Below are 12852 nucleotides of genomic sequence, written 5' to 3'. Positions count from 1 at the left end.
CACATCTCAGGTGGTGGTGGAGTTAAGGGAATATTTTAGGCTGTTGTGTAGAGGGGAGACATGAGAGAGAAAGTGCTAATGTAATCCACAATTCCACAATTGGTGTTGCCAACACAGCTTGCAATATTTAGCTCCACTGCTCAGTTGTGATACAACTACTGCTAGGCTGCAGTGGTAATAGAAAACCAAGACAGTCAGCGCAAAGTGTTCTGGACCGAACCAGTACGTGACAAAGGGGCACACCCCACCACTGTTTCTTGTACCCTCACAACTAAGTCTCATCTTTTTGCATGTGTTTTTGATTTAGTGTATCCAGCATCACTATCAGTCATCAACCTTTTAAGTTCAAACACTGAATCTTGAAGAATATGCTCAGTCATAATTGAGGAAGTCACACACACACACACACACACACACACACACATGAAATGAGCTCACCTACTGGATGTCTGGAGAGGGCAAGTGGCCCTTGAACTACAGGAGTGCAGGTAAGGGTGAAACCATTTTGTGAAGTGCTGAAAATACACTTATCATGCTGATGATGTTTTATGACAGAGATGTCACGTGGGAATAGAAGAAGGGTTCTGTGATAGCACATTTTAAAGACTTTTGTGTTCAAATCTGACATGATACAGTTACAAGAACTACATACATTGCTCACATATATACTTTGTACCATACACACCACAAACTATAGATCATAAAGAGTGGCAGTAGTGATAGAGGGCATGAAACGAAACTGTAGCACCTGAGCTTTCTTTCAAATTTACGTTTTACACAGTGCACAGAAATTAACTGAGCTGACTTTTTATAAGTTGTAATGTCAATTAGGGAAGTAAACCCATTTTTTTTTTTTTTTTTGTGTGTCTGTTTCTCATCAAGCCTAAAATAATGCTTTAATGGTAGTGAGCTTTCGAAGTGCGGCTCATAAGAAAAACATTAAACAAAAACAGCAGTGGTGACAAAAATTGTCATTAAACAGATGTTTGCATTTATGCTTATGGTTTAACCACGTAACTGCTGTGATGTTTTTGGTTTAATTCAACATGTCCATTTATTTCTGTTTTTTTCTGAGTCAACGCAAAGGATGATCTCTCAAAAATGCATGCTTTGAACATATAATTTCTGGTCGTAGCATGTTGAAAAACAGCCCAATTACCTTGTACCCGACTTTTTAAGAACTGTAAACACTGTATTGTATATTTCATTTCCTTCTCTTAGACAGATTTTATACAAAGTATTGGACAGGATTGTGATTTTTAGTCATATATGCCAATTACGTGTGGTTTTGCTTGTGTTTTGGGTGGCTTTAACATTTTTCCAATGTACATTTTCCTCCATTTTGCATTTTTTAAGTCTGGACTGCACGAAAAAGTAAAACAGGTGTTTCATTGTATTCAGCATGAATATGTATGAACCATTTTTTTTTTTATTCTTCATTCTACTCCTGTTCACAAACTGCGCAGCAACCATTAGGAATTTTTGTGCATATAGATTCCCACAAGTATATTATTTGCTCTATTATTAGTTCGACTCTAGAAAAGAGAGCATGTTCAAATGCTTATTGTCATGATATCATCACACTGAAGGTTTTAAGCTCTGTTCACCAAAGTCATTAACATACGCTGCTTTGTGTTGACGATGATACAGAACAGAACGTTGAAACTTCACCATGTTTCCATTAGCACAACAAGCAACTGAAGATGCTCTTGTTTTAGCAGAGTGAAACAATTTAAAAAAAACTTCTGCACACCACATTGAAGTGAATGGCAGAAGGTAAAATATACATCGTGAAATAATGTGACCTTTGATGATGTATCTATGCATTAACTTTTTTCTGTTCATCAGTGTCATAATTTTACTTTATTTTTCATTTCCATCTCTTTGTCTGGATTTTCCTGCCTTTCCTGTCCTTGGACGCTTTCTCTTCACTATTTGCTGTTTCAACTGGTATTTCCTTCCAATTTCGTCTGGTGTCCTTCCATGTTTTTGCTCTTGCTAATTTTTCTGAGACTTGTAACTTCCTGTATTTTCAGATTGTTTCTTTTGCTAACATTTTGTTTTTCATGTACCTCTTGTTCTGTTTGTGATTGGGTTAAGCAGATGTATCGAAGTTAATTCTCATCACTCATTTCCATCTGTTTGCCCTTTCTTTTATCAAATCACTTCGTTTTCTGCCAATTTTTGCTGCTAGGTAACTAGAAGTACCTTTTTTATTTTTTGTGTACTGTTTGTTGCTCATTTTCTGTGTTCTCTTTCTCTTTTTCTTTCCATTTAGTTATATTCTTATATCTTTATTTTTCACATTACAGATTACATTTCTGGATACCCTATACAAATATAGAGAAGAGCTTCATTTGTTCACATTAGTATGTACTGGCGCATTCACTTATAGCCAACATGAGAAAATTGATATGGAGTTGTTGAACTGACCTCATTTTTCAGACTCTACAGAAAGAATTTCAATGAGAGGCTCATTTTTTCAAGTTACTGGTTAGAGAATACTAAGCCATCACTTCATTCCTAAGATAAAAGTAATGAATATCATATTGTGGAGGCATGCCATGCCATGCCATGTGCTGTGAACTTCAAAACACATCTTTCCCCAGGGAGAAACATTGAAACTTTTTTCTATGACTGCAAAGACATCATTCCCACAAAATTCCTTCACAAATTGTCGACCTAGGATGCTGCAAACTATTTCTGGCTATTGTGGAAACTGAGGTGGCTTACAAGAACAATGGGGACTGTTAATACCACCACCACCACCACCACCACCACCACCACCATCTTTATCTTTATTTTTCACATTATAGATTACATTACTGGGTACAGTCAGGTCTATTTCAGGTTATATCCATCTACCGTAGGAGTACAACTGGTGACTTAAACAGTTTTACAATACTTTGTGCAAGATATGGGTGATTCCAAACAGCACTATATCTTGTATTTCACTGTGTTTACGTATCCTAAGATTCTAGACAGAGCATCTTCAGGTTTTGTGGTATAGATCCCATGGCACCCGTGACAGTGGTGATGACATTAGTTCCTTCACTCTACATATGACTGTCCCTGATGCTCAGTTCCTTCTGCACCACTTCATCATTAATATTCTCTTCATACAATGCTGATAAATCAATTAGGAGGCATGCTCTTGGATGTGGCTGACATACAACAATGTCAGGCTAGTTAGCTGCAACTATTAAGTCGAAGTGTGTGTATTGGTCATACAGAATAGTGCTACATCCAGCTGTTGTGACTGCTTTTGCTGTGTGCTTGTACCATTTTCTTGAAAATATCTGATGTTGCTAGAGCTCCTTATATTTGCCAGTGAAGGTATGTGCACACTTCATTCTGTATCTCGAGATATTCATGTTTCATAAATATAGGACAGCCTAATAGTATGTGGTTTTTTCGTTGGAGAGTACCCCATTAAGTTGACTACCATCATCTTGAGCAGTTTTGTTATAACTTTTTTTGAAGTTCTTTATCCTTGAGGCTTTGATCTAGGGCGGTTACTATTAGAGCTTGTGATTTCACCCTCAGTCTTAGTATTCTAAGCCATAGGTGCATCATATCTGTGTCAATATTGAAGTTGCCCAGGTGATTTGGGTATTGACCATTAAGTGATTTCCATCTACAGGCTTGTTTTAACTTATTTTGAGTTCCCATTTTGATGTTTCTTTAATAAGTGAGTCTAATTAATAATTCTGCATATTTCTCTGGTACTCAGCAGGGTGACACCATTCAGAGGGTTTGATATTTTGGCAAGCCATCTTCAGGCTTTCCTGTCGATTGATTGTCATATTACCAAACACCCGACAGTGATGCTAAGCCCCTTTGTGGGCAAATACCAGTACCACATACAAAATTTGATGCATTTCATCCAGCAGGATCTTAACTTCTTACTGGGCTAAGATGACCTTGTGGTGAGCTTCAATGTGGTCTCTCTCTTCACAATGATACCTTTTAAGAGATATCCTAAACCTCCTAGGAGAAAAGTTTGGGCCACTGATGACAAAACTGCTTGAGCTTCTGCTTGCATCAGCCTAATTTCTATTCAACTGCAATTACCATGAACAAACAGATGAGGCAGCAATGGACGGCCCGTTGTGGCCAATATGTTTATGGAGGCATTTGTTGAAGAAACCCTGGAGTCAGTAGTCTGCATGCCCTTGTGCTTTATTTACATGTAGATGATACACTTATAATCTGCCCATGCATATGACATCACTTCAGACTTCCTACAACACCTGAATTTTCTGCACCAAAACATCATTTAATGATGGAGATGGAAGAAAATAATCATTTCTTGATGTGCATGTCAAGGCCATATGGCACACTTGGACACTGCATTTACCTTAAATTGGTGCATCTGGATTTGTACTTGCATGGCTCCAGCTATTACGACACTTCACAATGAGGAGGACACTAGTGCACATAGCATATGAAATCTCAGACCAAGACAGTCTAGCAGCCAAATTGCTGCAACTGAAGGCTGTGTTGCTTATGAACAGTTATGGCAACCACCAGATAAAATGTTCCATAAGACCGAAGAAGCCTAGGCTGCAGCCTGCCAAAGATGAGAAACCTATTGTGACAGCAATTATCCTGTATGTTCCCAACATACAGGATAATTGCTGCCACAATAGGTTTCTCTTCATCTTTGGCAGGCTGTGGGAAGACATCTGTAAAAGTCAGAAAATTACGGCAGAAACATAACACAGTGCAGGTTCCACCCATCAGCCATGATGAAAGCCTTGTTGAGGTCGGTCACAGATGACCAGGTCTCTGTAAACTGGGAATCTATCTCATAATTTGCCAGTGTGGAAAAATGTGTGTAGGCAGGCCAGACTACCTGGATGGTATAGGAGAGATGCACTGACCACAAATTCTGTACACAAAACGAACAACTGACAAAGTCCATTGTGGCAGAGCATTTAAGTGAGGCATGCACCCCAAGCTTGAGTATGGTCAAAACACAGTAGCAGTCTGTGTGGAAATCTACTTCTGTCATGGTAGCTGTGGAGGATGAGAATGTATCATCACTGCTTTCTCCACCATTGCACCAGGCCCATCCCCGCAGATGGCCAGGCAGAGGAGGTGGGGGTGGGGGTGGGGGGGTGGGGGGGAGACAATAAAGTCCAAGACAATATTATGAAAATGAGCCCACTCAAATCATCCCACCCAAACCACAAATAAACAGTGTCAAAACAAAATAAATATAAGAAGAAAGGCCGCAAGAGCTTGAGAGGTGTCAACCATCCTGCCCATCCACCTCAAGGATGGATGGATGGGTGGGTGGGGGTTGGGGGTAGTGCCTGAAGAAGGCAAGAAATCAATTTGTTGAAGTATCACACCTTCTTGATTACATTACCTAGCTGAATACCCTAGAAAGATTCAAAATCTTCTTACACCAGGAATATTTCAAATCACAAACTAATGATAATAACATAATAGAAACAAGGTTCATTGCAGATTTCACAGTGCTGTGCTAGGTGTTCTATCTTGGCATTTAATTTCCCAGTTCCTCATGTGTATGACTTTCATATCTTCTCTGATGTTGTAAAAAGGTCTGCCAAGAGGATTTTTTTCTCAAAAGTGCTCTGTACACACTTGGTGGATTTTTTTCACTTTATGCTGGAACTTAAAGTACATACCTGATCCAATGGAGACTCCTGGCTTTAATTGAGGATGTGATGTCTGTCTCTTCATATGAATCATAAGACTTTTGTTTTTGTTGCCTTTCTTTATTCTTCTCTGAATTCCTCTAATTGTTCTTAAAATGTTCCTTTCAAACGTTTTTAGTTTCATCGCCTCCTAATTTTGTTAGTGTAATGTATGAGAAGAGTTTTATGTATGAGTATCCTTGAATTTGTTGAGAAGTCCCTCCCGCCGGAGGTTTGAGTCCTCCCTCGGGCATGGTGTGTGTGTTCTTAGCATAAGTTAGTTTAAGTAGTGTGTAAGTCTAAGGACCGATGACCTAAGCAGTTTGGTCCCTTAAGAATTCACACACATTTGAACATTTTGTTGAGAAGTTTACTGTTATCATACCCAGCAGTTCAAAATAACACATTTCCTTTTTGTGCTTATTATGATTTCTTTGTTGACATCTAACAAAGAAAGGTGATTCTCATTATTGACAATCCCTGAACTTGTAACAGTTGTTCAACTTAAATGGTTAAATCCACTGATGTGTAACAGAAGCAACTGTTTTTCCAACATTGCAGCTTCTTCTATTTAATTTGCAAGTGAGTAGCTGTTTTGGCAGTACCTGTAGCTGATCTACAGATATTGCATTAGAAAACATTTTCCGATCAAATGCTGATTTTAAACTTTGAAAACCTTTAATGTTACACAAAACCTTCACAAGATATACTGAGTGCTTTGATAATAATTGGTGCAAGGAACAGCTCAGATGATACATGTAAACAGAGGCATACGGCATTAGGCACACTGCTGTGTGAACTCTCTGGTCTCCTGAGTTACTTCACAAACACTACACATCATGATCAACATTTTGCTACATCCAAATCTTATCATGTTGCTTGAAGAATGGCTCAGTCATCACACTAGTAGAGTATTCTTAGTGATTTCTTTTTTCTATATTGATAGATTGTTGTATTATATTTGCAAACTTTTTTTAACTTACAAGGGAACTTCACCTACCCATCATCATTAATTTTGTCCAAATGAAAGTGACAGAAGTGTGTGCCCCAGATCTCCAAGCATTCTGAAAAATATAGCATTTTTGGCATGGTTCAATCAAGGGAGGAGCCAGTTATGTTAATTGCAGTTTCTAGGCAGTGGTTGGTGCAGTGGAAAGATTACAGATCAGTAATCTGGAGGGCATGGGGTCGAGTCCCCGAGTGGAAATTATTTTTTATCTTCAATTTTTATGTTACTTACAATAGAATTAAATTGAAATAATGCTCAATATATTGTATTTATTAATACTTTCATAACAAGCATGAAAAATAGAGGCAAAGGAAAATTTGGGATTGCAAATAGATTTCCAAAAAGGGATTGCTCTTACACCGCCCATAAGTAATCTGCAAATAGGATTTAAAGAAAGGACTGCAATTAAAAGGTTCAGGACATCTTATTTCATTAGTTTCATTTTGACCTTGGAGGAGACTGCATCAAAATACATTACATTGTACATCACTAGCTATGATCGCCAACATTTGGCAAAAGTTTGTCTTGTACGTGGTTTACTGCCAAACTGTGGGATAAAAGTGTGCCATTCATAATGTGTACAAAAGTGCGTCCTATGTTTTTACGGTGAATATCATTGTGCCATGTGTAAATCATCAACTGTAGAATAACAAAATTAACATATTTTATGTGCAAAGTTCTCATGTGCATCTTATAGTCACTTCTTGGAAATTTATTTGGAATTAAAAAGTTTTCTTTGGGTTTCCTTTTCATAGGACTTGACCCCTGACCCTAGATTACCGTTCTGTATTGTTTCCTCTCCACCAACTGCTGCATGGAAACAACACTAACATTAATGGCTCATGCCTTTCCAACCTACACCAAAAATGCTATTTTTTTCAAAGCAGTTGCCCATCTGGAGCTTCCACTTTTGTCTCATTCATTTTTGAATCCACCTTAACTTTGGTCTAAATTGGTGATGTCGAGGAGTCGTAGTCCCCTAGTTACATCATTTACTAAAAGCAAGTAAAAACACTACACCTTATTGTCATAGTTTTCTAATAAAATATAATGTCTCATTTTTCAGCTCCTTAACAGTGAAATTCGCCATGAAAGGAATGTTATCTTGCAGTGCGTCAGGTATGTGGTGAATGAAAATTTCTTTGATGTACCAGCTGAGTACACACAGGATGAAGAAAAACAGATGATTTATGACAGAATACTTGGCAAATTAGAAACTGTAAGGCAATGTAATCATTATGTGGTGGAAAAAAACTTTTTTGGTGTTCCATGCAGTGAAGGCATTAAATGTGATGAAGATAAAGATGATTGAAGTAATTTGTTACACTAAATGCACTATAAAAATAGAAGTTTTGTTAGTTTTGTGTTATTTTGCCTGTTATTGATTTTTACATGGTGATTCAGTGTTATTTTTTGTGCTAGTAACAGCTGAAAATTGTTTGCTTGAAAACTTGCAGATATCTATCATTGTTTTCCTGTAACAATGTGCTAAGTCACTGTGTGTTATTGTGATATATTTATATACATATTTGCAAAGTGAAGTAGCAGTAGAAACTGAATGTTGATGTGAATGAGTAAATTATCTACATGAGTGCTATATTGTCAATACAGATTTTATACTTTCCATCATGTGAACTTTGTTATTTGTGCTACGTACCTGTTGATCTTCATTGTATAACGCTTTATTGACGTGTAATTCCTTGTTATGAATCCTTGTGATGCCAAAGTGAAAATTTAAGGCTGTATCTTGCACAAAGTTTGCTAAAATGACAGATGTTGTTATTTTCATTTTCATTTTTAATAGAACATTCTGTTGAGTTCAAATGTGATTGTCAGATTTTGTTCCTAGATAGAATAATATTCTCATTTTTAGTTTTACTTCTGTTCAAAATGTAGTAGATCAAAAGATTATTTAAACTAGCTGTATAATCAAACACACTGCACTGAAAAATCATCCAGCTAAATAACCATTATGATTTTGGAATGGCTTTGTTAGTGGTCATAAAGGAATAATTGTTGGTTGATTTTTAAAAAAGATCAATGAACATAACTATGATATATCAAATTGGCAGTTTGATCACTTAATCTCTTATGTGTTAGACCTGTCCCTTTTCCTATTCCCCACCCTCCATTTTGGTTGTGAAATATACTTAAAGAATGGATGTTTCCTATTAAGTATAGGAATAAGTTTTTATTGGCACTTTCTCCGTATGACAATAGAATCCCTCACACATTCTTATTTAATCAAATGTCATCAGATTGCCTTGTTTCATCAAAGAAGATTCTTTTGGCTATAATATATCTACTGACACTTCTACCACAAGAAAAATAAAATATTAGTTGTGGATAATTCATTTATGATATTTTGATGACCTAACTATTTATATAAAAATCCAAAATCTGAGATGGTTGAAGCATATGCATCATATTTCATAAGCAGGGTGTTTCAAAATGATTCATCATATTTCAGAAGACTACATCTTCTGTATGAATGAAGATAGAAACTTGGAGTAGATTTTAACTCGCCCATTGAAATCGAAAGTTTATCTATGCATGAGTTGGAATTCAGACACAGTTGTGCACGTGAAAGATGTACTCTTGTAAAATTGGATGGTTCTTTTGAAAGTACTGTCATTTTAGTCATATGTAAGTTAAAGTCTCAAAGTTTCTGTCTTCATTCATTTAGAAGAGGTAGTGTTGTAAAATCTGGTTAGTCTTTTGAAACAACATGCATTTTTTCCTTTCTGACAGTATAAGCCAAAAAGATACCATAGTTGCAGAGTTTTCAAACATAATACTATAATTCTTTGATATAACTGAAAACCAGACAATTTAAATTCTCAGAAAATGATGCAGGTGCCATCTTATAGACAGAACCAATAGTTATAATAAGCTGTAGTGTCATGATCATTGGTTTTTCATCTCATTTGCCAAGGTATAGAGTAAACATTACCAAGCAAAGTGAAAATGGAAGTATCTAAACTAACTTAACAATTGAGTTGCAAAACACTGGACAAATTTAAAATGGTGATGATAGTTTGCTAAGGGAGAAAACAACACATGCTTCTGCTGAGAAAGCCAATCCCTTACTCATGCTTGCTTGCTTGTAAAAAAGTGACAATCAAACATAAACAAAATCTGTTTATTAATGAATGACACGATTATGAATTTTGGATACATGTAATGTAATATAATCATGGAGAGTAAGTAAAGAAACTTTTATGAGTAATGATCTGTAGATTAGCTAAAACATTTTTTTTTTAATTTGTTATAAGATGTAATAATGCTTCACTTAACTTGTAAACAAATTGATAAGTGTCAAGAACATAAGTGAATATAAATTTGCTCACTAGCCATGGAAATATAACATGATACCAGTTAAGTGAAGTCATTTGCTATATTAAAATCAAAGATGATCCAGGAAATCCTTCCAAGGTGCTTAAAGTCAATCATCAGTCTGCATTAGTCCTCAAACATCAGCTCATTAAATGTTTAGAATGAAAGGGGCTAGATCTGAACGAATTCCATGACCAAAGCTATCTTGGAACATCCATCATCAGTGATATATAAAACAGAATAAAGAAATAAGAGGCTTGTGCATAATTTTGTCCATTGTAAAAGTCACAATTTAAATGTAGTCTTTGAAGGTCACTGCAGAGAGTGATCAAGAGACAGCCCAGTTTTTTGAAACAGTTAAGAACATTTATACAGTATGCTATGGTACCAGGATTTAAACATTGTTCCATTAATGAAGGTAAGAATAAGGTCACTAAAATTCAATGTGTTGGGCTAGGAGGTATAACTCAGTTTTAAAGAGAATTGCACTAAAGTTGTTAAGCCTGTATGTAATTCACATGAGTGATGAAGAATGTCATTAGGTCTATAGATTCATTAGCTTCTAATAAATCAGTGCAGAGTACTAGGAAAAATTGATGATAATAATCTAAGGCCTTACAGTCTGAGAGTATGGACAATGCATATGATCTCTGAGGAACAGCACTTTCAGAATTTTCCCTTGCCAACCTCTTCCTATCAGAGTGGCACTTCCAACCTACATCTTCAGTTATCTGCTGGATGTATTCCAATCTCTGTGTTCCTCTTCAGTTTTTACCCTCTGCAGCTCCGTCCAGTACCATGGAAGTTATTCTGTGATGCCTCAACAGGTGTGCTACCATCCTGTCCCTTCTTCTTGTCAGTGTTTTCCATATATTCCTTTCCTCGCATATTTTGCAGAGAACCTCCTCGTGGCATACATTATCAGTCCACTTGTTGAGAATGGCTAGCATCAAAGGATCATTTGTCAAAATGCTTGATGAAGTATTTTTTTGGGCAACAACTAACAGCAGTTTGTCCTCTGCCATTGAATGGGAGCATCATCTCATTGAAAAGCTTTGTTATTCTATTGTGCGTAATAATTATGGTTGTAATAAGGATGGTATTTTCATGTTGTATGATGTATAACACACAAAGCCGGCCGAAGTGGCCGTGCGGTTAAGGGCGCTGCAGTCTGGAACCGCAAGACCGCTACAGTCGCAGGTTCGATTCCTGCCCCACGCATGGATGTTTGTGATGTCCTTAGGTTGGTTAGGTTTAACTAGTTCTAAGTTGTAGGGGACTAATGACCTCAGAAGTTGAGTCCCATAGTGCTCAGAGCCATTTGAACCATTTTTTTTTATAACACACAAAGGTTTTATTGTTTTTATTTCTTCCTGGATTATGATAAAGGACCAAAACCACTTGGAATAGATACAAATTTATAATACAGCCCTGTCAAGCATTTCCTACAAAACATTCAGTGAACCTTTCAGCCTATATACAAGATGGAACATTGGTTGTAATTTACCTGACATATAACATAAACAGTATAGAAGTGCTTCATCACAAACTGTGATAAGAAAAGTGATACTTTTTTACGCAATGATTAAAACAATTTGTTTTCTGCTTCATAGGCAGTTTCAAGAAATCAAACAAATTAGTATACACATACTGAGCAATATCACATTTGTTCATGTCTGTCACCTGTGATGATGATGATTTTGAAAATGACATTTTGGGTTTGTTTCTTCTCTATTTCTAAACACCTAATGTTGAATGTAAGAACTGTCTGGTGTATAAGACTTTGCACAGTAATTTTTAGTAAAACATGGCTCACTAATGTTCAGTTACCCTGACATTTGCATAGCAGTCCTGATATGCCTAACAGTTCCTGTGCCTGATGCAAAAACTGAACATTTTTAAGCTAAAAATAATAATAAAATCAATTTGCTTTCTATAGTAAGTCAGGAATGATTATCTGATGTGACAATAGAAATGAAAGAGTTAAAAAATATCGATTTTTCTAAAACAGCTGACCACTTTGCAGGTACAAAACCAAAGAATTAACCACATACATTTCATTACCAATTTTTATTTTAACATGAATTTTCATATACACTTCTTTCAAATTAACTTTTTTGTTTGTTTAGAGTTGCAGTACTGTCTTGTATGTTATTAAACTTGTTTTTGATGGCAGTGTGTGTTGTCAGTAATTAATTTCAGTGTTCTCATTCTGAATGTAAGAAGTTTACCTTATTTGTTAAATACAGAGTTCATAAAAATTTTTATGTAGTTCATTAAAATTTGCCTTGAGCAGTAAGGAAGGAAAAGAACATAAGGGCTTAATGCCCTTTTGATGACAAAGTGGAGACAGAGCAAAAGCTTGCATAGTGGAAGAATGGGGAAAGAATTGAATCATCAGGGCTGCCACAGTTTCTGGAAATCGGGGAATATCAGAGAATTTCAAACACGTCAGGGAAATTTGAAAAAGAAAAAACACTGGAAAAATCTCGTTTTCGTCTCAGTAGATGAAATGGTTTGTTTACTAGGGTGTCATGCAATGTCACTGGCTGGGTGCAGCTGAATACATTCACCTCTTCCCTACTCCCTCAACTCTACTGCTTAGCTCCTCCCTACCACTCCTTCAGCTTGCTGTCGGTGCTGCCACCACTTCCTGCTTCTAGCCTGGCAACTGCCGATGAGAGACAGGGAAGTGTGAGAAGTGGTTTGTTTGGATCTGATTCTCAGAGACCATAGATGCAGCAACCAGAGATGGAGGTCGTGCGTATGAGTTGTGTCTGAGTGATTGAATGTGTCTGTGCGCTCATTTTCTGACAAAAGCTTTGGCTGGAAATTTAG

At 36.6% G+C, this 12852-nt stretch overlaps 1 protein-coding gene across 1 annotated transcript in view; it reads left to right on the top strand.

Annotated features, from left to right (window-relative positions):
* LOC126457563 (nuclear fragile X mental retardation-interacting protein 1) overlaps window positions 1–8743 on the top strand; it is a 146178-nt gene extending 137435 nt beyond the window's left edge. The window contains exon 7 of the mRNA XM_050093977.1: window positions 7745–8743. Coding sequence (XP_049949934.1) covers window positions 7745–7990 — 246 coding nt within the window. The 3' untranslated portion in view covers window positions 7991–8743. The remainder of the gene's footprint in view (window positions 1–7744) is intronic.
* The last annotated feature ends 4109 nt before the right edge of the window (window positions 8744–12852 follow it).

The sequence above is a fragment of the Schistocerca serialis genome, chromosome 2 (assembly GCF_023864345.2).
Source record: "Schistocerca serialis cubense isolate TAMUIC-IGC-003099 chromosome 2, iqSchSeri2.2, whole genome shotgun sequence".
Taxonomy (NCBI): Eukaryota; Metazoa; Arthropoda; class Insecta; order Orthoptera; family Acrididae; genus Schistocerca; species Schistocerca serialis.
The sequence above is the reverse complement of the archived record's forward strand: the minus strand, read 5'-3'. Positions and strand labels throughout refer to the sequence as shown.